General features: G+C 53.2%; 6 protein-coding genes across 6 annotated transcripts; 2 read left to right on the top strand and 4 right to left on the bottom strand.

Moving 5' to 3' along the window:
- Nucleotides 1–129: 129 nt before the first annotated feature.
- Nucleotides 130–1486, top strand: CTHT_0010030 (phosphotransferase-like protein; the record flags this gene model as incomplete). Its single annotated transcript, XM_006691463.1, has 2 exons — nucleotides 130–923; nucleotides 985–1486. The coding sequence occupies 2 exons, from the start codon at nucleotides 130–132 to the stop codon at nucleotides 1484–1486; spliced, it is 1296 nt and encodes a 431-aa protein (XP_006691526.1).
- A 1034-nt stretch (nucleotides 1487–2520) lies between these two features.
- CTHT_0010020 (uncharacterized protein) lies at nucleotides 2521–5598 on the bottom strand (the record flags this gene model as incomplete). The annotated part of the gene is made up of 7 exons (XM_006691462.1): nucleotides 2521–3315; nucleotides 3377–3619; nucleotides 3679–4342; nucleotides 4408–4677; nucleotides 4734–4811; nucleotides 4865–5204; nucleotides 5301–5598. The coding sequence occupies 7 exons, from the start codon at nucleotides 5596–5598 to the stop codon at nucleotides 2521–2523; spliced, it is 2688 nt and encodes an 895-aa protein (XP_006691525.1).
- Nucleotides 5599–7744: 2146 nt separating this feature from the next.
- CTHT_0010010 (WD40 repeat-containing protein) lies at nucleotides 7745–9165 on the bottom strand (the record flags this gene model as incomplete). Its single annotated transcript, XM_006691461.1, has 6 exons — nucleotides 7745–7908; nucleotides 7978–8022; nucleotides 8084–8459; nucleotides 8542–8780; nucleotides 8888–8961; nucleotides 9044–9165. 6 exons carry the CDS (start codon nucleotides 9163–9165, stop codon nucleotides 7745–7747), a joined length of 1020 nt encoding a protein of 339 aa, XP_006691524.1.
- A 940-nt stretch (nucleotides 9166–10105) lies between these two features.
- Nucleotides 10106–18272, top strand: CTHT_0010000 (enzyme regulator-like protein; the record flags this gene model as incomplete). The annotated part of the gene is made up of 12 exons (XM_006691460.1): nucleotides 10106–10486; nucleotides 10571–12754; nucleotides 12815–13511; nucleotides 14538–14685; nucleotides 14840–15532; nucleotides 15627–15810; nucleotides 15887–15985; nucleotides 16052–16121; nucleotides 16916–17124; nucleotides 17268–17324; nucleotides 17398–17643; nucleotides 17706–18272. The coding sequence occupies 12 exons, from the start codon at nucleotides 10106–10108 to the stop codon at nucleotides 18270–18272; spliced, it is 5535 nt and encodes a 1844-aa protein (XP_006691523.1).
- Nucleotides 18273–19385: 1113 nt separating this feature from the next.
- On the bottom strand, nucleotides 19386–20964 carry CTHT_0009990 (acid phosphatase-like protein; the record flags this gene model as incomplete). Its single annotated transcript, XM_006691459.1, has 3 exons — nucleotides 19386–20152; nucleotides 20220–20674; nucleotides 20786–20964. The coding sequence occupies 3 exons, from the start codon at nucleotides 20962–20964 to the stop codon at nucleotides 19386–19388; spliced, it is 1401 nt and encodes a 466-aa protein (XP_006691522.1).
- A 1967-nt stretch (nucleotides 20965–22931) lies between these two features.
- CTHT_0009980 (mitochondrial 54S ribosomal protein uL2m) lies at nucleotides 22932–24217 on the bottom strand (the record flags this gene model as incomplete). Its single annotated transcript, XM_006691458.1, has 2 exons — nucleotides 22932–23110; nucleotides 23233–24217. 2 exons carry the CDS (start codon nucleotides 24215–24217, stop codon nucleotides 22932–22934), a joined length of 1164 nt encoding a protein of 387 aa, XP_006691521.1.
- Between the last annotated feature and the right edge of the window lie 1155 nt (nucleotides 24218–25372).

Here is a 25372-nt window from a genome sequence, read left to right as displayed (position 1 = left end):
TCTACTGGATGGTTGGCATTGGCGAAGTAAATAAAGGGAGAGCCTGGCGGCTGGGAGACATGTCGATGAGAGTACGTCGAGTTCATCATAAATGAACAACCCGCAGTTGTCTATAGTTCAGCCGTAAGAATGAGAAAGATCATCCTCGCCGTCAACGCTGGCTCCTCATCCGTCAAAGTCTCCATTTTCGCTGCCGAGCCAGACCAATTCCCTGTGCAGTTGGCCGAAGCCCAGGTGAGCGGCCTGACTTCCCCCCCAGCCAAGCTCAAGTACCTCCGCAATGGCGAAGTTATCGTCAACAATCGAGCTGCCGAGGAATTTTCAGAAGAAGGAGGGCACAAAAATGTCACAGACCAAAATTCTGCCTTCAATCTCATCCTCAGCGTATTCCTCTCCGACCCTGATCTCCCTGACCTTCCCTCCCGAGACTCCATATCCTTAGTCTGCCACCGCATCGTCCACGGCGGCGACTATGCCCGCCCGCAGCTTATCACCGACGACACGCTGCACCACCTCGAGGACCTGGCCGACTTGGCGCCTCTGCACAATGCTCCCGCCCTTGAGATTGTCCGTTGGTGCATTGACGAGCTATCTCCTCCAGCGAAGAATATTGCCTGCTTCGACTCCCAATTCCATGCCACCATTCCAGAGCATATCAGGACATATGCCATCAACCCGGAGGTGGCGAGGAAGAAGGGGTTGAGAAAGTACGGCTTCCATGGGATCAGCTACTCGTTTATCACAAGGGCGGTCGCAGAGTATCTAGGGAAAGATAGGGACAAAGTCAACATGATCGCTCTGCATCTTGGATCTGGGGCTAGTGCTTGTGCTATCAAAGCAGGCAAAAGCTGGGACACCAGCATGGGTTTGACCCCCTTGGCTGGGTTACCCGGTGCCACAAGAAGTGGTACATTAGACCCTAGGTACAGTTTCCCCTCCCCCAAACAAAACCCCCTTTTACACGTCTTCGCTAACACTCTGTAGCCTAGTCTTCCACTACACCTCCAACGTCTCGCGCCTCTCCCACCTCTCAACCTCCCACCTACATCTCACCCGCGCCGAGGCCATCCTAAATCTCGACTCCGGCTGGAAAGCACTCACAGGCACAACTGACTTCGGCACCATTACCAAGAACCGTGACTCTAACCCTTCTATGCGCCTGGCATTCGACCTCTTCGCCAACCGCGTGGCAAACTATATCGGTTCGTACTATGTTGCGCTGGAAGGAAAGGTCGACGCGTTGGTGTTTGCTGGAGGGATAGGTGAACGCTCTGCTGAGTTGAGGAGGGAGATTGTGAAGTTAGTGGGATGTCTTGGGTTTGAGATTGACGAGGAGAGGAATGAGCAGATTCGTGAGGAAGGGGTTGTCGTGTGGGATGTGGGGAAGGAAGGGGAGAATGAGAAGTTGAAGAGGGTATTGGTTTGTCGGACGGATGAGCAGTTTGAGATGGTGAGGATGTGTATGGAGGAAGAGGGGGTGTGGTGAGATGGATTTGAGCGTTGGGGCTGAGGTTGAAAGGGAGGTTGATGGCTGTATATTGGTAACCCGATGCTGCCTTTTCTTTCTTTCTTTTCTTCTTTTTTTTTTCATTCACTTCACAACGGGTTCAGCGCGATTATTGAGTGTTTGTGTAGTAAGTACGTAAATGTGAGTGCCTGTCGCAACATACAGATAAGCGAAGGAAACAGCAGCATCATCAACCATTCATCATAAATGCTCTGATCGAGCTACTCTCCTTACTGCCTGTTATTGCACAAACCGGTTTGAACTATCGTAAACTATCTATACCGGCATATCTTAATGAGTCTATTCCAAGCTTTTTTTTTTTCAGAATAAATCTTGAGCGATCAGAAAAGGTCGTGAACCTGTGCGGCATGTCCCAATCTCAGAGCGCACAAGTTCCAAGGTTTTTGTTTTTTAGGTACCGACAATCCTCGGAATCATGTTCTGGTGTTACCCCAAAGTTCTAACTCTGGTTTATGTGACGTAGAGGCTATGCCAGCATGCCAGGAGATCGACGGGTGCCATGTAACACAGTATCCATCCATCTCATTATGGGTCTTATTAGCACAATTTGGCACATCTGACCTAGAGATCAGCCACTGAGACTAAGTACTTGATTTTGGGATATCCAGAGCTTCAAACGGCTCATTCTCGGGCGCTGTTGGCACCCAGGTCGTTTTTTTTTGGCTTGCTGAGTTGTATAGACGCCAGGGTCGTGCGTAGGAAAGCAGCTTGACCTTGGTGATATCATGTTTCTATCCAATACCAACTGCATGGCGTGTCTACTTTTCCAACTTTTTTTCCTTCCTTCGAAGATAGATCGACAAAAAGTCAACCCTTGAAGTCTCGTAAACTCAGTTTAGAGGCACGTAAACATAACTCTGGTAATAACCTTCTTGCTCCCCAAGACCTTAAAATACCCAAAAACATCCAGTAATTCAAATCGTATCTGTACTGAGAAAATCAAGATACACAGCAGCATGGATGGTATCATAGCTCTCCTACAAGTTTCCCATCTAACTCCCATCCCAAGAAATTTCAATCCCCTCCATACCAATCATCGACCGCAACATTCCCTCGGCAACCCCCGTCCCGGCCGTCATATCCGGCCAACCACCAGCACCACCCGCAGCAGCGCCATTCGCCCCGCGAGTGTCCCCATTCCCGAACGCTGCAGACGGATCGTTGCTGAAAAACGCCTCAATGCTCCTGTTAAGCTCACTCGTGGTAGTCGGAACAGCCGTCGCCGAACTACTGGCGGTTGTTGGCCCAGCGGTGTTAACAAGCGCGGGGCTGGTGTCGAAAGAGGATGTCCTGGCTGAACCGTTGGTTGCGGGGAGGTTACTCCCAGGCGTGAGCGTGTGGCCGTGTTGCGGGTGATGCTCAGAAGCTGTTGTGCTTGATCCTGGGGTAGGGCGATTCGACGATGAGGAAGATGGGCCATCCGGAGTATTTGCCGCGCCTAAGTCGGTGCCGGAAGTGGCTGCCGTGTCCAAGTCGGGGATGAAGCTCGGATACTGAGACGGGTGCATCATGTTATGATGGGTGGACAAGAAAGAGGAAGCGGTTTGGCTTCGTTCGCGAGTCGGAAGGGTTGTGGTTGATGGCTGGTGGTGATGTGGCATGTTTGGAGAAGGAAAGCCATGGTCGGGCACAACGACCGGGTCGACCTCGATCAGGTCTGGGGCAGTCGCCGGGTTGCCGTCATCGTTTGGCACTTTCATGTAATGGCATTCGTTGCTGTAGCCGAAGATACCTGGATTCTTGGACCGGTTTGCCAGGCCTGGTGGCATTTGATTTGGTGAGCTTGGCTGGAGAGTCGTTAGTACCATTGTCAAAGCATCCATGTGTGTAACGGAGACCGATGCTTACGCTGTCGGTGCTGCGCGGGAAGGCATTTCTAAGTTTAGGAATGCGAACACCAAGAGCCTCGAGGTCAACGTCCAACTGGACCAGAAAAGACTCAGTAAGTGGGTTTCGCCTCTTGAGGGCGTTCATGGCGGAGAGGAGGAAGCGCAAAGAGTCAGCTGTTTTGCTGTCGTCTGGTCTGCTCTTGAGATATTGAATGAACACTCGCGCAGAGACGTAGAGACAGAAGGCAATAAAGGGGTTCATCTGCCGAATCAATTAGCCGGGTGCTTCACACAGTTCCAAGCTTTCTTCCAGTATCATACCGATGAGAGATCGAGATGCGAAATCATCCTCATGATGCTTGCGATCTCGTTCGCGGCAGTGATACAACGAACTTTGCTTTCTGAGCTGACAGAAGCCGGCAGACGGTTCTTATCCGCCTTAAAGATGGCAGCTTGGTGCAAGCAGATGGTTGAAGTGTGGATGCACATGTTTGTGAACACAACGTTGGGATTGCCCAGGCCATTCGGCAACTTCAGCGACGACGGCAAGCACAACGAAGTGTTGAGCAGTATATTGTCCATCTGCCTGTGCCGCTTCCAGAACTCGCCGTTCAGGTCATCGTCGCGATCATCGGCATTGGGACGGTGCAGGTGCATCAAGTTCCGGCCAAATAAGCAAGCCATGAGTACTACGCTGCCAAATGGCGACAGCCTTCCTGCGCCCGCTGGCGTCATGGCATCTTCCAGTGTCGACGTTTGCTCAGTCCGGCTGAGCTCGAATGCTTCTTCAGAAGTGGGTAGGTTCGTCGAGATGTCCTTCTCATCAATCATCAGGGGCCAGCCGGTGCCGATGCTGGCGAAGCGATCCAGGCAAAAGGCCATCCAAAACGTTCTCCTCCGCTCTTCCCTCTCAGTCCAGTCTCGTGCTGGGGGTAGACATTGCTTAACATCAAGGCCAGCTCCATCGACACGATGAAGACCGATCCTGTTCAACCTGTTAGAAAAAACGCCTCTCGCTCTTGTTCTCAAGACAGCTCTGTGAGGACTCACATCTGTGCCAATCGAACACCAGACCCAGTGCTCATCCAAGCACGAGGGAAGTACATCCATTTAAACTCGTACACGGCAAGCAGGATATGGGTTTGGGCATGGGCAACAGAGATCATGTGCTCTCCGTACCCCTTAATGTAGTCAGATTCGAGGTACTTGCGAGCCCGTTGGTAGAAGAGGTCTTTAAGAGTATGCAAATTCTCCGAGACCGAACAAGCCAGCGTCCACATGGCGTAACGCAGGCACACGGGAGGCCGTTGTGTTGGGGCCCTGCCGAACAGGATTAGAAGTGTGTGCAATAGCTTTGTTGCCGGCGTGAAACTTACAGGTTCATGGCTGCGAGATAGCGGTACCTGTGGATCATAGGGACCGAGGGATGGATCTTTTCGAAGTAGATTTGGTGTCTGGGGACCCGGTCAGTCTAATATTATTGCAGAAAGTAGATGATATCGCTTACAGCTCATCGATGGTCTCTTGTGTGGGCAACGGCTCCTCCAAACCCAGGCTGATCATCTCCATGGTGAGGTTGGGGTCCACACCCAACCCCATATCCACGTTCCCGCTGAAGTTAAAATCTTCAGGAGCATGGGGAGAGTTGCCAGCGAAGCGCCAGCGGTCCATACCTGGACTGTTGGACATCCCGAGTGCCGGGTCCGTCACTCCGAAGTTTGGAGTTCCAGCCGGTCGTTGATTCGGAGATGGTGTCGCTATGTTGTTGACACCCAGGCCCAACCCTTTTCCGTCCGCATTTGATGCAGACGACAGTTCCTGGTTTTTTAACAAGGTCTCGACTTGCTCTACAGTTCAAGATTGGGTCAGTCGCACATATCATGATCGGTCTTAACGGATCATAGTGCTCAGGGCTAAGTAAGAGGAATTGGGGGCCAACGCACTCAGCCTCTCCTCCAACGCCTTCACATAGCCCCTTTTCGGGCCGCTCTTCCTGCGGACCTCATCGTAGACACACTTGTGACCGAGGCGTGCACACGTGCTGCAGCTGGGCTTAAGGCCGTCACACCGCAGCTTTCTCTTGCGGCAGAGCTGGCATGCCAGCCTCTTCGGCTTCGGCACATTCTGATTGCCCCCAGCAGGTGCCTCGACCGGGACGGTGTCACTGTTGTGGGGGGCTTCGGATCGCTGTTCTGCCGATACCATGATGGTATCCGGTGATGTTTCTGAAGAGGACGACATGATGATGGCTTGCGCAGACCCCTCCTGTGCGGTTCACACTTCTTTTCGAAGACAAGATAAGCCGACTGTGCTCTCTGTGTCAAGATGCAGGGCGACGGTGGTCGACAAGCTCAAGCTGCGGCTTATTGGTCGTTTTCCGGCTTTGAGTGTATGAGAGAAGTGCGTCCCATGCCTCAGGGGCCGTCGAATATTTTCACAACCAGCGCCGCACAGAGACAGCAGTCGCCCTGCGTAGTCTGTGCCGTCACGGTCCGAGTTTGAAGTTCTTTAGAGAATTGCACGAAGATACACGGTAGCCAGTCTAAAGCTAGAGCTGAAATGTTTTCGAGCACGAGTCGTGGAACAAAGATGGTGCTGAAGGATTCGCTACTTTCGGACTCCGCTGTATATGATTGGACCACCCGCTTGCTCCGTGTCTCCTTTGCCAGTCTTCCTGAGCTTCAGTGTCTCACACGTGTTGGTCAACCTTGGCAGCGTGGGCACGAGGTCTCAGACGGCCGAACAAAAAGTCGAAAATTGGTCGTCTTTGGCTAAGTTTGAATTAGGGAAACAATCTGTGAGACAAGAGCAATGCCATTTCTCTACTCGCCTGGGAGCAGCAATGTATAAAGGCCTGGCCTGAGATACAGGCGAGCAATCTACAACTGGATCAGATGGGAGGTTAGCCGCACAGTGTTGCTTCGAGACAGGCATTCGTCTCTTTTAAGAGCTCCACATGCAAGGTCAAGCGGGCCAATGAATATGTCACAAAGCGCAGCCTCCTTGAGCTTGTTGTGGATGCAAGGTGTACACGAGGGTACCAGGCCGTCATAGTCACGCTACGGCGATGTGGGGATGGATATGAGCGTTATGAGCGCTGTAGAGCTCCAGGCTTTTTGAACTAAATCTACACAGTATGGGATAGGCGGATAGGTTACTGTGTCCTTGTACGCAGTAGTAACTGCGTTGATATAGAGGTTACGTAGTTCTGGATACTGCCGCTATGGCTCGGAACACATTTAGCAACATGGCGGATACATTAGATGTATCGAGTCGGCATGTCGAGCAAACTGATACCTTGGACTGACAGCTATGGCTTATACCATTCGATGATTCGATCATCTGCGGTCAAGGCTGCAAGTGTTACCTACCAATCCGTACGCATGCTTGGCTTTGGGTCAGGGACTACCGTTTGTAAACTCCTGTTACCGGATAGGGTTGCATCTTGCCAACTTGTGTGGATTATTAATAGCACAGCCGGAAAGTAGTTCCAGAGGCTTCGCCCATCTGCGCATGGGCTGAGAAATGCTCGGTGAGCCTTACCGGTGTATTTCAAAGCAGTACATATGTTCATTTGCAAATGTCCATGGCGCATGCCTCAAAGTCTTGTTTTGACATCAGTTGTAATTGCGTGAGAAGCAAGCGTGGACGGCGACTGATGCCAAACATTGAGGGTAGCGTCTCTGGTCGTTCACATATCTGGCCGAAAATGCTGAGCGAACCGTAGCTGAAAGAAATTTCTGTGCCATAAACTGTAGTGTGGTATCGGCCTTGCTCTTGAGCTATGTCTGCAGCATTACACAGTACATGGCCGTCCTGCCGCATCTAGCTTTAACACCCAGCTCTTACAAGTTAGACTTTGAGACGATCCGGTGCTTCCAGCTTCGCTTCCACGTGGATTCTCAACGGCCCCGCGCGATATTTCCGTCCCGTCAATCTGGAGTCCACATGGGTAGGGGTGCACAGCCACATCTGGTATTGCTATTCTGTGGCCGTTGTTACAACATGGGCGGCTGCGATGGCAAGTCGGGGTGAAGTTCCTCCGTGCTGATATTCTTTCCTGCCCTATAGCTAACCCCCGCCAAGACCCTCGAATCGCGTCCACTCACGCAGGCTCTATGCGTTTTGAATAACGACTCAGCGACCTCGACCTAGGGGAATGTTTTGACGCTTGGGGTAAAAATCACCGCTGCATCCCAGGATCGGCAGACGGAATTGGAGTAGGTGTGACAACCCTGAGTCGAGTTTTGACGCCGACAGGGATGCAGGTATGCAGGTCTGCTGGACTAGAGATCCGAGCCACAGTATTTCGTAGATCTCTGCTCAAGAAATGTCAAGTGAACCGAGTGGTTCGAGTTAAAAATTCTCACCATATTCCATCTCGACCTCATTTGCGATCGGCGTCGAGGCCAATGATGCGAAGAACGCCTAGATCGCTGTAGGCAAGGCAGTATCTGGTAGGCGCCCAGGCAACTGCTTCACACGGGCCAGCGGTTTTGAATGTATGGACGTGTTCACCTGTCTCTGTATGGGTTACCTCCAAGCCAGAACCTGTTGAGCCAGTTAGGTGCCTATTTAAGAACGGTTTTTGCAGACAGGGGAAGTCGGGATCTCGCATACCTTCCTCGCAGCCACCAACGACGTAGCTGCCATCAAAGGTGAAACCTAAAATTAGATGAGCATAAAGATCCTAAACACTTCAGCTGTGAGGAGCGGGATGACATACTTATGCTCTTGACGGGGCCTACTAGGCACGAGACGGTTCGCTGGCAGATCCAATCTTTGGTATCAAACAGGGCAATAATAGAATCGGCTCCTCCTGTCGCGAGGTACCGCCCGGTAGGCGAGAGTTCAACTGTCAGACAAGGGGCGGTATGCCCCTTTAATGTGAACTCTGTGGACTCGTCTGGCTTGACGGCATGGTTGACATGGAGGACGGGCTCCAGCCCAGGATAGGATAGTATGCGAACCCTGCCCTCATTTGTCGGCAGAAAGACTTTGTCTCCAGTCCAAGCGAAAGCCATTTGGTTTGTTTCAACGGGCTGCTGGTGAGAGGAGACTACGGAAGACTTGGTTGGTAAGAGCTGGAAAAGTTCGCCAGCCTATGATGCCATGTTAGGTCAGCGCGCTTCTTCAGCATGGCCAAGCCAGAGCAGGAACCGGCCATGTAATGTGGAAGCCTACCCTGTTGCCTACGAGCAATGATGAGCCGTCAGGGGCCCAAGCAAGCGCGTGGGTATTGCCTAGTCCCTTTACCTCATTCACACATGCTTTCGTTCGGACATCCCAGAACTTGACAACGCCATCATTACTGACGCTACAGAGCTCTGCATCCTTGACTGGGTTGAAAGCAATTTTCTCGATGCCTGATGTGTGTCCTTTGAGCTCCGTTGAGAAGCGAACATTTGGCTTCTCGGGATTCCCTAACCCATCAATCCGCATCAGCTTGCCTGCTGCCGGGAGGGTCCCAAGCCCCAGACGTGGATGCTACCTCCTGCCTATGCACGACCTAGGGGAGAGACAAACTTACAAACACGAAGAGTCTTGTCAGAAGCCCCTGTTGCGATAAGGGTTCCTAAAGGATTCCAGGCAAGGGTGCGTAGGCTACAGGACGGAGAACAAGTTTCATGAGCCGTCAGCCTCCCATGTAGTTGCCCACAGTGCTGTGACTAGAGTCAGCTCATACCTGTGATGTGATCCTCCCCTCGAGGTAGAGTCATTGTATGGTTGGCTCTTGAGCGGACCAAAATAGGCTGAAAACTTCTCCTTCGGAATTCGGCTATACCGAGACCGAACTGGGGGCGCCATTGCCAATGTATATGATACTTGGCCAGCAAGGGACTGGAAGTGTTGTTGCGGTTATCGAACTTAAAAAGCCTAGATACTGTGACCTACCCATCGTGAGCAGTCCTCGGTCTGGCCCAGGAGGAGATGAAACATGATCATAAGAATCCAGAGGTTGCGAGGATTCTCAAGCACTTCAGAAGCATGGTGCTCTATGGACTTACCTAAAAGCGATATGAAGACTTATCATATGAAGAGCAGGTTTAAATAGTAATAGAGCCCCGTGGCAATGAAACCGGCAGAGAGAGCGCAGTGTTTGTTGAACACGCTCAAATCAACCGAGTTTTGACTCGAGAGGAAACGACAACTGGTTGGCGTTCCCTCACTGATGTCAAGCTGCCAGATATACAATTGAAGCAACGGAATAGGCGTAGGATGAGATCAAGAGACGTCCCAATCTCACAGTACAGACTCAAGTACTGAGGAACGGAAGGGTTTTGGGATGAAGCAATGAAGCAATGAAGCAGGCTGCGCGAGCGCGCCGTGCCGTTGATGAAAGGCTGCCAAGAAGCGGACTCAGGAAACACCCCGGTTGGCTGTTCGCTCTCTTGGCAGTGGAGTATTCGATCCCCATAGAGTGGCTCTCAGTGGACGATGGGCCTTTGACACATCTGGGTGCCCGGCCAAGTCCCAAGTTGCAGCTCCACCAGACACATATCCATCGCAGAGCCGGACCTCGGATCTCCAACCCATCGACTTCCTCTGGACCTTATCCAAGCCCCTGTCGCCATCAACCTTATACTATCTACGCAATCCAGGAACATCCATGAATAGGTAGCTGCTTTCCATCAACAACTGCGATGAATACGGCCCCCGATATGAATTGACTCGGCATTGAAACCTTTAAGCTTGTCGATGCGCTCACGAGGCCGCCGTGAAGGCGCCAGCTGCTGAGTGAGGAGCCATGTACTGGCCGCTGGGAGCCCCGCGCATCTATGCAATCAGCAGCTCCCGTAACGCCGATTTCCGCCCCATTGTGTCCCATGATGGCCTTTCCCAGCCCGATCACCCTGACCAACGCTCTGATGCGAACTCTCATCTGTACCCCGACTCGGCAGCCCCTCTCGATACCTCCTTTTCCCCAGTGACGCCAGTGACGCCTTTAACCCCCGGCATCAAGCCCGTTTATGATGACCAACCCGAGGAGAACGGTTCCGACCTCCCTGACGGGCCGGCGCCCCTAATCCTCCCTTCGCGGGAGCCCATCGTCGCGCTGCGCATGGCACGCCTTGGCCAGATGTTCGCCGTTATCACAGCAACGTCCTTGACCATATGGCAGACAAAGGTGGGATATTTCCTGTCTTACTTGTTCCCCCCAAACTGTTCATTCTGGTCTGTGGTGTCCATTGTCTGACTGTTTTCTTTGCAGCCGACCGTTGTCCTCGCCATTGTTGTCCGCTCTGAGTCCTCTCTCAAGACTTATGGGACGAACATCAACTTGCTGCTGCGCCCTGACTCGGCTATCCTTGTTATTCACACGAGCTTGGGATACTTAATAACATACTCTCTAGCCACCGATCAAGATTCGCGGATCTACCGACCGCATTTCCCTAACCATACAAACGTTCAGCGTCGGCGCCAGACCTATGCTGGAGAGCCAGGCCATGCCGCCCCCGATCAAATTCTCTGGGGACCCGGCGAAGGGTCAGGGGTAAGGGATGTTAGCGTTCGCTTCCGAATGGTCATCAAGGTGGACGCGGGGATTGAGAGCGCCCTGGCCCTTGATGATGAATTGGTTGTTGCAACACGCAAGCCAGCTGCTGTGCAGTGTATCCGTTGGAGTCCCGATAGCTCGGGCAACCAGACGAGCACAGAGTTGTTGAGCCGAGCTGGGTGGCTGGAGAAGAAGGTCACGATCAAGGAGATGACACACGATAGGCCCATGAACCTTTCGACGTGGATCACGAGCGATGGGAGGGCCTATGCGGTGCAGAGGCTCACTCCCGGCCAGCAGGACGCTGGCTCCAACGATAGCCCTTCTGATCCCAAGAAGCTGTTCAAAGGCTACTGTTTCCATATCCCCGAGACCGAGCAGGATTATGCTGTGCGGTGCATGATCAACGCTCGTTTCTCGCTTATAGCAGTGGGCTGTGCCAACGGTGTGATTCGCGTCTATTCTGCGCGCGACTACTCCGGCAATATTCCTCCTTCGCACATCCATACGCTTCCGGTATCTGCTGCGGTGTCCGGCAAACTAACCAGTATCAGTTATTCTCCTGATGGCTACTGTCTTTTTGCCGGCTACGAAAAGGGTTGGGCTACTTGGAGTGTCTATGGCAAACTTCTCTTCAACAGCTTTAGTATCGACCATTCTATCGCTTCCGCGAACGAAGAAAAGTGGCTGTTGGGAGTTCAAGATGCCGCATGGATTGGAGGGGCCTGCGATCTGTTGCTTGCCAGCAGGGAGCACGAAGCCGTGTGGCTGCTAGAAATGGCCCGAAGTGCCTTGACGGGCTGCTACAATCAGGCCAATCTCTTCCGCACCGTGCTGCAGAGCACGTCAAGCATCATGGTCTATAGAGGCTATGGCCTGCCGGACTTGACATCCATTTCTGCCGAACCGTCGCTCTGGCACACAACTCGAATACCTTCTGTCTATTTGCTCAACCAGTGGCCCATCAGATGCACAGCCGTTTCTTCTGACGGTCGCTATGTTGCTGTGGCGGGCAAAAGAGGCCTTGCTCATTATAGTGTGAATAGCGGGCGATGGAAGACATTCAGCAACGAGGACATGGAAAACGAGTTCCAGGTCCGGGGCGGGATGTGTTGGTACCAGAACATCTTAGTCGCAGCCGTTGAAACGAACAACAGAACATTCGAGCTGCGACTCTACTCTCGAGAGGCGTCGCTCGAAAATGGTACCGTCACCTTTTCGCTGCAGATGCCAGCACCCGTGGTTTTGATCACCACAACAGGCGAGGACTCGTTGTTGGTTTACACCTACGAAAATCTGCTTTACCACTACGTCTTTACATCTACATCCGGCTCAGTCCGTTTGGTCGAGGCGGGACACATCGCCTTCCATGGCATTGTGAGGTCACCGGCTCGAGTCCGAGGTCTTAGCTGGAGTTTGCCTGACCACCAACTTCTCGAGGGAGACCCCTCTCAAGACGTTGCTCACGCATCGGTCCTATTTCTTGTTGATGGCAAGCTGGTGCTCTTGAGGCCATCATACAGTGAAGGCAATCTCAAGTACGACATGCGCATCATTGCCCACAACGTCGAATACTATATGAACATGAGAGATCAGCCTCGTTCTTTCGAAACAACATCCGCTCGGCTTGATCAGTTAATGAGTCCAGTGAGAGGGAGGATCCTCGACAATTCCTTGTGGCTGTTTGATGGGGATGAGCTGAAAGTATGGGCAAATATCGAGCATGTCTTCGCAGCGGTGTCTGGAGAGTCATCGCGTGAACTTCCCTCGGCATTCTCGATAGCGTCCGACTTCTACCCCCTTTCTATCCTCCTCCAGAAGGGTATCGTGCTTGGAGTTGAGTCGGATCTGATTCAACGCCGTGATATTAACTTTTCATTCTTCCGGTTCTCGATCCGAGTAAGAGATTTATCACATTTTCGAGTGTTACTGGGGCAATCAAACTGACGACTTCGACAGACCCAGCTCTTCCTTCCTGATACGCTGCGTTTCCTGCTTAGCGCAGATAGATCTGTTGAAGCTCTACAGCTGGCACAGCAGTATGAGCATCTTGAATATTTCCCTCATGCTCTCGAAGTTCTTCTTCATCATGTTTTGGATGAAGAAGTTGATGCAAATCCTACGCCAACGCCTGAGGAAGCTCTTCTCCCACGTGTACTCTCTCTTTTATCATCGTTCAAACAGTATCTTGATATCGTGGTGCAATGCACACGAAAGACAGAAGTACGCTCGTGGCGCACTTTGTTCGCGTATCTTCCTCCTCCGCAAGAGCTCTTCGAGGAGAGCCTGCAGCGTGGTAACTTGAAGACGGCCGGTGGTTATCTCTTGATTCTTCATACGTTTGACGAGTTGGCAACAGCAAGTGAGCAGAGCGTGCGGCTGCTGAGTCGTGCTATGCTCGAAGAGGATTGGGATTTGTGCAAGGAGCTCGCACGATTCTTGGCCGCTCTTGACGACACTGGGAAAACGCTGCGAGAAGCAATGGAGCTGGCAACTGCTCGTGTCCAGCGAGGGTGCGACAGTGAAGATGGATCTGTCAGGAATGGTTTCATGTCAAGTTTGGACCCGCCCTCACGAGGGTTGGATGCATCTTCTGATGGGAGTCTCGGGGGAGCCGGTTCAGGAAGAGTTGCAGGAACCGATTCGGACGCGGATGGTCGGTCAGCAAGCGATGTCGGGAGTCTTGCTAGCATGTCATGATCTGACCTGAGAGAGTGATTCGCACCAAAGATCCGGGCTAAGATTGTGAGTTGGGATAGTTGAAGAGGAGACGAGACATGCCCAACGTTTGGATACCTCACAAACACGCTGAGTCCAGGTGTTTCCCGACAGCAAAGGCCGAATATTGAAGGATACAGTTTCCTCCTATGATATGCTATCTAATATACCGCCAATCAAACCCCCTTAAGGGTTACAACAAATCATCCTGGCTGATCCGACTGGCTGAAAAGGTGAGATGTGGGCTTAACATCTTATTCGTTGGCCTGTGCGTTCCATTGTGTGCTGTTCAGCTTACGGTCTACTGTATATGACTGTTAGCGCTCCCTAGACCATATACATCGCAGCGGGTCATCTCGTCACCCCATCCCCGCAGGGCTGCAGGTCGATCAGGCTGTCCACATGAGATAGAGCGAAACAACACTGAATGAAGCGGAAGTGCGAACATTCTGCCTCATACAAATGCCGTCCCCATTCCTATCTCCGATCTCTGGGTGCTCGAACGCTGCCGAGCCCGGGCCTTTTCATATACTGGACTTCGCTTCGGCCGACTGTGGCTCGAAAGCGAAACTCCCGCCATTATCAGATATAGGCTTACCAACTATTGGCGTGGTACCTGCAAGCCCGGCTCACCACCCTGAGAGCTTACCCAGCATCCCAATAGTATACAATGCTTCACCCATTTCCGTTACTGCTGGTCTAGTCCCTGTATCTCCGATTTCTCCCCAAAGTCCTCTGTCTCTCTCGGCTCCTCCTTTTCAACATGGGATCTTCGGTGAGATAGAACCGTTGTCATCAAGCCGTCCGCTGGATAGCTCGAGTCCACTGCCGTTGCCATTACCAGAGACTGGTGGGACGCTCCAGGCCAACATATCTGGCATCACAGCCGGCAACCTAGCACAGGCATTCGTACCTCAGCCGGAAGTTAATGCAGCGATTCCTAACTTGGATCTTACTGCGTCAGACGCAAATATCGATGCTCTTGGGTTCAAATTCAGGCAGACACGCCAGAGGCATACATCTTGCAGCGCGCCAGACCAACCCCCGAACCTTGTCGAATGGCGGACCAGGCTGTTCGACTTGGATGAACCCGTTATCATGAGCGAGGAAGAGTGAGTGGGTCCTGGATTATTCTCAGACAGCATGTTTCAAAGCCACATCCAAAACATCCTTTAATCAACCCCAACATCACTCACGTCCATAGCAAGTCATCATCAAGCAAGAGACCTCACTCACACAATGCTGCTGTATCTGCAATCGAAACAGGTACAAAACCTACTTCTGCTGGATCGACAATGTCTACTCGCACCGCTCCACACAACCACTCAAACGCGGCGGCGGCAACGCAACGGCGTATTACTACGACTGTCGGCTTAAGGGGCGGCCTGCAGGAGGAAGCCCCTCATCTTCCGCCAATAAGAAGGCCAACGAGGACGATGATAACAATCCTGGGCCACCAAAGAAGAAGCGCAAGCGCAAGTCCAGGCCCCTCAATCAATGTTCTGTCAAGGTCAAGCTCACACACTACCTCGGCGGGCCGGGCTGCTCCCTGGAGTCGTTGCTCAGGGACCATGACGGCGGCGGGCTGGCACCGGATAGTGGACCGGTGAAGGATGCCTTGGCCAGGGGAGTCACTGGAGAAAGACCGTTTTGGGTGATGCAAAGGATTGTAAACCATAACGGGGCCAAGACTGGGGAAGAGAGAGGGAAGGAGCAGGGAGATGAGGCAGATGGGAGAGATAATAAGAGAAGGAAAGCGAGCGATAGCACTAGACATACCCATACACTGGAACGTAGTGATGAGATTAAGAAGTGTAGCGTGCTGCGAGAGTTTGCTGCGCGGTTACAACGAGCCAGGAGAAGGGAGCGTGGAATATGGACACCAACTGGGGAGGCTGCGAAGACTGTTGAAAATAGGTCCCAGGAGGCACCTGTCAAGTTCTATTCAGCTTGTTTCTGGTACGTATCTTCTTTTCTCTACTTCTCCCATCTGTCATGCGCGGAAAATGTGAACACAGGGGCAGCTGACTCCTCGATTTGCGTTACTGGTTAGTCCTTTCTCACAGCGAGTCTGGATTGCTCTTGAGGTGAAGAAGCTCGATTACCAATACTGTGAAATATACCCTCTGCGCAAGCCCAAGCCAACACCCTTACTGGAGGCAAATCCGAGAGGCCTTGTTCCTGCCATACGTGAGGGTGACTGGGCGTGCTCTGAGAGCTCGGTAATCCTTGAATACGTGAGTATCACACTTGGATTCTCTCAACTGGTAGGAGAACCATCCACTGACAAAAAGCACACCATCCAAACCACAGCTTGAAGAGAGGCCCATGCCTGAGAAAGGAGGCGCAGTGCCCCCGTTGCATCCGTCTGATTCCAGGCTGCGCGCAAATTGCCGTCTCTGGATTGACTTTGTAAGTTTACTTGCAGGCTGACCAGTTCTTCGACGGTTCGACAGTGATAACTAACCCGTCATTAAGATCAACACGAGGATAGTGCCCTCCTTCTTCAACGTCATAGCAGCATCAACAGAGAACATACGCCAGGAAGGTATGAAGAAGCTGAAGCATGAATTTGAACAGCTCGTACAGGCTGCGGATGAAAAAGTAGGTTCTCTCACATTCCTTCCATTCCCTTTCTTGTTTCTAGTTGGTCTACTTACACGTATGAGTAGGGACCATACTTCCTAGGAGAGGCTATGTGTCTCGTAGATGTTCATCTAGCCCCTTTCGTCCTAAGGCTATCAAGGTTACGACAACCTTTTCGGGGGTGGGCATCTCCAGAACCCAAGGACCGGTGGGAGAAATGGCGTTCTGCATTCGAGCAGAATCCATACATTCGCTGTACCCTTAGCAAGGACAACCTATACGTCGAGTCAATGGATGATCTGATTAAAGGGTATCAAGGGATGTTGGGTTGAGTAGGTCCAGGAACTTTCACCATTTGTTGTTGTTGTTGTTGATGGGATGAGGTTCAAGAGATAGGGATCATGATCTTAAAGGCAATACAGATGATGGCTGCCAAGGAGCTGCGATGGAGTTTGTGCGTTTTCATACTGTTTTGATGGGAAAAGAGTTCCTGACATCAGCATAGGGATAGCTCCTCTTACTGCAGCATACTAGCAGTCTTGCGAGTACCTTAACGGTTGACTCAATGACTCGGAACTTACCACTTAAGATGCTCATTGCTTATCAGAAACAGAATCAACGAACCAACATCCTGTGAACTTACATCTTTGAAAGCCCCCTTTGCCCGTTTACACAGTGCATCCTTTAATCCGTACTGTTCATGCAGCGAGCCCGAGTGGGGACAACGACCCCCCACCAAGCCGCACTCCAATCCAGGACTCCGTGGAGGTGTACCAGGGCAGACGCTCAGCAAGGCAAAACCACCATCGGACCTGCACGCCTGCACACCTGCACAACGACGCCCGCCTGTCTCCCGTTCCCCAGAGCCACTACCCCTGGTATCATCTGTCTCGGCTGCCGACACCTGCTCGCTGCTGCGCGTTTTTGCTTCCATTGTCGGCCTCAACGTCTGCAACACAGACTACGTAGGTACAGTGGTTTTCGGCCGCACGCCCCGCTGCTTGGTCGCATCGCGAACCCCGTCGGCGTCGGCGTCGATATATCCATTCGCGCCCGCTGGTATCTGAGACACCCTTCAACCTTGTCTCCTTGACTGTGTTCTGTCAAGATGGATGAATACGGGACCGAGTCCGACAGTGACTATACCAGCTACTGGAGGGATTGGGTGCGTAGTCTGCGTTTCCCCGTGACCATGCAAAGCGCAAGGCACAATGATGTGCTTACACACTCTTGCACAGTTCATCTCATCCCGTGGTAACGAGTACTTCTGCGAAATCGACGAGGAATATCTGACGGACCGCTTTAACCTTACCGGCCTTAACACGGAGGTTCAGTATTATCAGTATGCCCTGGATCTGGTGACCGATGTCTTCGATCTCGACTGCGACGATGAGATGCGCGAGGCCATCGAGAAGTCAGCCCGCCAGCTGTATGGCCTTGTCCATGCCCGATATATCGTCACGACTAGGGGTCTAGCGAAAATGGTGCGCCTGCATCTGCATATACTTTTGTATATTCTCCAAAATGCTAACCCTTCCCCATCTAGCTCGAAAAGTACAAAAAGGCTGACTTTGGGAAATGCCCTCGTGTGATGTGCCATTCACACCCGCTTTTGCCCATGGGCCTGTCCGACGTGCCAAACGTGAAGCCGGTTAAGCTCTATTGTGCGAAGTGCGAAGACATCTACAACCCCAAGTCGTCGCGGCACGCCTCCATTGACGGCGCCTACTTTGGCACTTCCTTCCACAACATCCTCTTCCAGGTCTACCCGGCGCTGATCCCGCCCAAGAGTGTCGAACGCTACGTGCCACGTGTTTACGGCTTCAAGGTACACGCCGCCGCTGCGCTCATGCGTTGGCAGGACCAGCAGCGCGAGGATATGCGTCGCCGCCTGCGCAAGTTGGAGATTGATGACGGGTTCAAGGATGGCGAGAGCGACTTGGAGGATGAGGAGGAGGATGAGGATGATTTGGAGGATGATGAGGAGCAGGGCCAGGGCCAGAGCACTCGCGAGAGCAACATGCAGCTGGCTGAGTACCGGGGCAGTGGTGCTATTAGCGTTGCCGGGGCAAGTTCGTACGCTGGAGAGACACATATGGGCAGTGTTGCGTAAAGGCATCGCACGGAATTGGTATTTTCTGGGGTCAGGTTATGGCGACAATGATTCTCGTGGGCAAAGAAAGGGTTGCTACGTACGGTAGTGTGCTGTCATGTTGGAGGAAGGCCATGATTACAGTCATAGGAGGAGCATGTTCTCGGCTTCTCTTCTCCCCTTCCTCTTCTTTTACGTCTCCTTTTCCTTCACAATATTATCCAAGCTTTCTCGCTCAGGTCGTATGCGACTTTTTCCCTCCTTCGTTTCTGGTACTATCTTGGGATGTTCAGCTTTTCGTCATGATGGCAGAGGCGTAGAGGAGGATGGAATCAACGAAATGAAAGTGGTACGGGGGATCATTGGCCCGGATTGGCGGATAAGGGATGGAGAAGTCTGGTCTGAGAAATGATTGATTGAACATGTGGTGGTTTGCTTCTATGCAAACTAGGGAACAAAAAGACATGATTTGAAAACCCTTCAAGAAAACGATCCAACTGACCCGAAAATTCTGTCTCCTGTGACCTAGTCACAGCTGGACGGATGCCGCTGTTGTTGCGATTGTTGGTGCTAAATCGTATGCTTGTGGCATAACTTTCTCACATCGTTCTGCGGTGACATGAGGTTATCTGGCACGCGAAAACACGGTTACGATAGAAGATCACAGCAGATACACCTGCCAACCTAGATTAATATCTTTCGTGGACATAGCTACACTTCGCGAACCCTGGACAAACAAGACCTCGCCTGTGACCGAGAACCCACTGCTAAAACATAGTAAAGAGCACTAACAACTGATCCGGACTCTTGATCCCGTTTTGGCACTACATTGACGGACCAAAAAGCGACACCATACGTAGATTGTAGCTTTGATAAAACCTGAAAAAAGGGCAGCCCCTTTTAGTTCCCATAGGTATTTAGAGGCCTACAGGCCACCGAGACTAAAAAAGAAACGACACAAGCATAACTAGACACAAAGGCACAATAACCTCACCCCGATTCCCATCCCGTTGTTGATCCCGACGATGGAAAACCGAACCAACAATCAACCCAATCAAATGCCAATTCAATAGATGAATAGCTCACTGCAATGTAAACAAAGTTCATACATTTCCCCCCCTCCTCTTCATCTCCTCAAATCCTATCACCGGCTCCCCTATAACTTGTTTCTCGGCTATCTAACTCCAGTGTTGGCTTCCGTGACCCGGGCATGCTCATGGCAACCGACGAGGCAGTGCTGAGCCCTGTGTCACGGGTCACAAATGGAGCCGGATCCCTCTCTGCGTCACGGCGGTCACGCTGCTCGTGTTCATGGGTCGCCACAACGGGCAGAGCCTCCTCTTCGTCGCCTCTCCGGTACTCTCCACGCAAATGGTCCGTGGCATAGCTCGAGCTGCCAACACCAGCCCAGAACGCTTTTTCGGCGCTGCGTGGACCCCAGGCCCAACCAGCGCCCGTCGAGATGGGTAAATGATAGTAGTAGAAGGCGAAGAAAGCGCTAATAGTGCCGATGCCATACCCGAATAGGATATCGAAGGCATGGTGACGAAAGTCCCACCAGCGTGAGCCGGCAATGTATACGGATGCGAAGAAGGGCAGCACGGCCAGCACGAGCAGGTAGATGGGTGGCGCGGCGGCTTGGCGACGGACGGCGAAGATGGTCTGGTTATGGCGTGAAACGCCCTTGGGGCCCGGGTTGGACTCAAGCGAAGAGTTGGTATGGGTTGTAGGGTCGCGCGAGGTCATTTCGTAGGAGTCGGGGGCTGAGACCTTGATATTCGGGAGTCGGGTGCGCGAAGGAAAAGCTGTGAAGGCGGCTGCATCGGTGGCCCCGCTCGGAGGAACGAAGGGGATCGTGATGGCGAACTTGCTCGCGATGAAGAGGGAGAGGTAGATCAGACCTGGGGCAGCCGGTTAGCATGGACTTCCCGTACCAATCCAGCCCAAGAGTGAAATGCAATGGCGTACCTGCAGCAGCGGAGCTAGAATGGCCACTAGGATAGCTTCTGAACCCGTCATCCAGCTTTGATTTGTCTGGATTCTTGCAAATCGAAGGATCGACAAGCTTGCCGGCCATGGTCGCTATATCCCCAAAAGTCTTCGTCGCACTGATCAGATACTTGTTCAGATTCTCCAGGTCGGGCTGGCATCGCGACAGCAGATCAGGACGAGGCTTTCCGAACAGATTTTTCATGGCGTTGGTGATGAACCAAGAAGCGCACATGGACAAGGCCAGACCCAGAAGGCCAATGTGCAACTCCCAAAGTCTGCGCTGCCATATCAACCTCGAAGGCGTGCCACGGGGCACTGTCGCGCCGGGAACGAAGACGAGGGAGATGATGGTGATGAATACTATGGGCCCAAAGACGGAGATGATTGTCGCGAGCCACGCAGGTACCGTTTCTTCCTCGGTGAACGGGAAACTAGTAGGCGAGAGCAAATGTCAGAAACCCCTGAGACAGACGCAACAGACACCACACGGCTATGGGAAACAAGACGGCACGAAGGGAAAGGGGCAGGATGGATGAGCATACGCAATGTTGCGATCATCAAGCGAGAAGGGCCTCTTGTTCGGCGTAATGTGGCCAAGGACATAGCCAACAGCTCCGAAGGCCGCGAGGACAACCCAGTCGAAGACGTACGATGCCCCCACAACCCATGATGTCCGCCCCGGCCGGTGCACACTACCCCTTGGAAGATCAAAGTTGTCCATGGTGTGTCCTCGAGATGGGAATGTCGGCGCTGGCGAGAGCGATCGGGAATGGATGAGGGGGCGGATGGAATCGTCGGGCATTGGAAAGCCCCTTTGTTAGGGGGTTTTCGGGCGGGCGGTTGGGGGGAGGAATCGTAGAGCCCAGGAAGAAGGAGGACGGCCTGGAGGAAGGGGAGATCGGATGTCGGGGTATCTAGCAGGTGAGACGCAGCAGCACCCCAGGACCCCGGGTTGCGACGTTCTCAGCTGGTCCAGGGCCGCGCGGCGCTGAAGTAGGGGCCGAAGGTAACGGGCCTTGCCCCCCAACTCGGGTTAGACACGGCGGCAAGGCGCGCTAAGATGACAGGAACGCTGGGCGGGCAACTCCCTGAACTTCCTGAAATTGCGAACCGATTGGGCTCTTCCAAATGTTGTTCCACTGCCGCGGGCCACAGCGTCAGAAGTGTGGAAAACAGCGATGTTTGCTTGAACTTTTTTTTCCGGCGACGACCAGCGATGAGATGATGGATGCAGTGGATGGAACCTAAGGCAGTTTAGATGAACAGAAACTTTGTCTGCCAGCGCAGTTCTTCCCCAAGAACTTTCGTGCTTTAAGCAGCAACTGCAGCAGAACCACAGGCAGCAGCAAAAGCAGCAGCACCACTGGACTTCAGCCCTTCCTCTCTTGCAGCGCGCGGGAAAGCCAAACGCAGCGACAGCAAACGAACAGCGAACGCAGTGCTCCCAAAATCGCGCCTGAGCCCTCAGCATACACTTTTAAGTGGTTGGAACCAAGATCCTACGCCCTTGCCGCCGGGTTGCAAAAAGCTCAGCCACACAAAGGATCGAGATGCCCAGCATGCGAGTGGCTGGCTCAGGACGTGATCAAGGGCTGTGTGCGGTCCCGACTCCCCGAAGGTGAGCAAACAGTAGTTAAAAATAAGAGGCAGAACAGGCTGCGTAACGCACAGCACGCAAATCTTTAAAAAACAGCTGCCAGAGCCAAACTGAAATATATATCTGCACGATCAGGATCGTGAGAACGACCAGCGGCTATCCCCTGCGAGAATGGCATTCTTAAAACATCTCTTAAAACTCGTATGCCCGGATCTTGCCTTTGATTGCGGCCCATTCAAGCTGAAACCAGAAACAGCCCCATACAAAGTGCCCCCGTCCTCCACCTCCAGAGTCCACACCAGCAGCGATGCCCACATTTCGCAGCGCCCAGCGGCAGATCCAGAACATCCAGAGCGCCCAGAACGACAAGCACATAGCCCCACTTGACGGTTCCACTAACGAAAGGGATTGGCTGTCGATTCGGCACTTGGTTCCTGATCGGTAACACGTTTCTGGGCCCGAACGGACGAGCAGTGAACACCACTCAGGCATGGACTGCGCGCAGCCGAACGAGACGCAACAGAAAGCGCTCAAAGCACTGGTAGCCCGTTTGAACCTGGACTGGAGCGGTAGTGACATCCACGACATCCACGACGCCCCACGACCTGCCTGTCCTAGCAGATACGTGCTCGCAGATTGACTTCATGGCGTCAATAGTGCGTAATGACAGATTCCGTGAGACTCCCCAGTAGTCTCCGCCATTTTCATAGGAACTATCTTCTTGCTTGAACTCTGCAGCGCGGGGTACCAATATGTTGGGGAGGGGGGGGAGCTTTGCTCGCTTCTGTCCCCGTCCCCAAATCGCAGCCAAGCCCAGCCCAGATGCCCACACTTTTCAAACCTGCATGTGCTATGGTTGGTTAAAGTAAGCGGCTGAGTTGTTGCTTGAATTCCATACCAGCACCAGATCTCAGACGGTCCATATGGCAAGAAATACACGCATCCGTAAACCCGAGAGCCCAGGTGGCGTGTGTTGAAGTCCAGCTTAACAGCCGTGGTCTGTGGACATGCGAACGCGTGAAAAATACATTGCTGGTCTACATATTGTACAAGGTAGGTAATCCGACAACCACAACCTCCTCTCCCGTTGTTTAGGCGCTGGTCTTGTTGCGCCGCTTGCCCATGTTCCGGATCCGAGGCTGCACCACCCACTTGTTGATGTTGCTCTTCTTGCGAGTCTTGAAGCCGCCCTTGGCCGGCTGGCCCCAAGGACTGCACGGGTGCCTGTTGCCCTTGGACTTACCGCGACCACCACCGTGAGGATGGTCGTCTGGATCATGATGTCAGCGGCTGAGCAGCGCATGGCGAACGACATGACGGAGGGGAGTAGGGGGTAGTAGGGAAACAGAAGTGAGGTGAGAGAAAGGGGCAATGTGAAGCTCCATGACGTACTCGCGTTCATAGCCACACCACGCACTGTGGGCCTGATATTCAACAACCGGCTTCTTCCTGCCTTGCCCAACTGCCTGTACTGATGCATGATATTGCTGGCCACACCGATCGTCGCGCAGGCGTCCTTGCTGACCTTGCGCACTTCACCACTCTGAAGCCGGACAATGACGTGCTTGCCTGTCATGACCTTGGTACCGTCCTCGCGAGTCTCTTCCTCCTTTGAGATAATCGTGGCATAGGTACCCGCAGCACGGCAGAATACCGCAGGGCCATCAGGGCGAGAGCCAACGTTGTAGACGACAGTGCCGACAGGAATCATGTGCAGCGGCAGGCAGTTCCCTCTCCAACACGTCTTCGCAGCCAAGATACTGTAGTCAACAACACCGCCCATGCTCTCAATCAGCTCTTTTGGAATGCCCGACCGATAGCTCTGCACAACATCTCCAGCGCGCATGCCCTCGGCTGCCACGATATAGCTCTTCTTGCCCGTCGCCTGATTCGTGATCAGCGCGATGTGTGCGCTCCGGCCAGGATCGTACTCGATACGGTCAACGATATGCGGGCCGGGCTCCCAGCGGTAGAAGTCGACAATACGAATGCGCCGCTTGGCACCACCACCGCGGTGCCTGACAGTGATGCGACCCGTGTTGTTCCTACCACCCTTGCCAAGACCCTTTTTGGGAAACGTCAGGGGCAGGAATGGGCGACCCTTCCAGAGGTGATCGTTGATGGGACGTCTGAGATGGCGAAGACCGGGTGTCCGCGGCTTGTAGGTGCGCATCTTGACGGGGTCGAAATCGTTTGATGGCGGGGTAGTGAAAGTGTCGCTGCTGCTGCTACTGCTGCCGGCGTCATTGTTGGCAGTGGTTTGTGTCTCGGTCGAGGAGAACCGTTTCGAGGCGACGCTGAGGCGAAGAGCGCTCTGGTACATCGAAACCAGAGAGACGGTCCCTCCGACGAGGGGCCGGAATCGTTGTTGGAGCATCATGGGCGATGCTTTGACAGCTCCAGAATCAGGACCGAGAAACCGTCAATATCGGGACCATCGAAGCTACAACAGGTATCTGTGCGGGCCGGTAACGGCGTCAGGCAGCCAATTGGCTGCTGGGAGAGAAAACAGAGCTCGGCGTGGTGGGTGAGAGTTGGCCGTCGTCAACTCACTCCCACAAGCGATGTTGGATTTGAACGCCTGGGGAAATTTGCTGCAGCAGGCCATCACTAAGGTGCCCCGTGCGCCCAATGCATGGGCGGATGGTTCGTTTGATGTCGGAACCCAGAGAACGGCACCGCCACTGTTCCAGCCATAGCAACTCGTACCAGCCACAGGAGCCCCGAGCTTTGTCGCGCAAAAAAAGCGGAAGCGTTTTGGTGGCAGGGATGCTGCACGCCGTCGCGCCCATTCTCCAATCAGAAGCCCGTTGCTCCGTGGTTGCCACTGTTGATAGTGGGCTCTGAGAACAGCAAGCGCGACTTGACTGCGAGTTGCTCCAGCGCGTTGCCCCTCCACCAGCTTTCAAGTACCCCGTACCTCCTCGACAAACACTTGTAGCTTGGTGCTGCGTCTGGAACTGCCCGTCCATTGCAGCCTCCAATCTCGCAGAAAGACATTCCTGCTGTGTTCTTCTGCCCTCAGGAATTCCTCGCAATTCGTCAATTGTTTGCTGCATCACCTACTCCCGCATTGTCGGCCAATCCTGGCCCTGTCCTTTTTGTCGTCGACGCGTCTCGGGCACGCCAAGACCCACAGTTCAGGCGGCTACACGACGCAGGCACGATTCACGTTTCGGTACCCGGTACCTCCACAGCCCCAGCGAAGGCACGTCTGCTCTGATTTGAGCCCGGGTCGTCCCACTCTCCACGACCTCTCCCTTCCCTTCCCTCGCGCGAACCCTCTGCCCCATAAACTCTCCACTAACTCTTATTAAAAACAGAGAGCTCCTCTCTGCATCACCACCGCAACTCCTCACAAACTTCGCCGAGCACTCCATCATACCGCCACGCCCCCGGCATACGGCTTATCGGCATCCACCATTTTATTGAACTGTGGCCGGCACGCCGTTGTGAGCATAGATCAACTTTCGTGTGCCGCTGTGGACGAGACAACGCGTCGCAGGCTCACAGCTCTGATTCCGCAACGCAG

Source organism: Thermochaetoides thermophila (genome assembly GCF_000221225.1).
Source record: "Thermochaetoides thermophila DSM 1495 unplaced genomic scaffold scf7180000011812, whole genome shotgun sequence".
In the NCBI taxonomy this organism is placed as follows: domain Eukaryota; kingdom Fungi; phylum Ascomycota; class Sordariomycetes; order Sordariales; family Chaetomiaceae; genus Thermochaetoides; species Thermochaetoides thermophila.
This window is presented reverse-complemented; position numbering and strand designations above follow the sequence as displayed.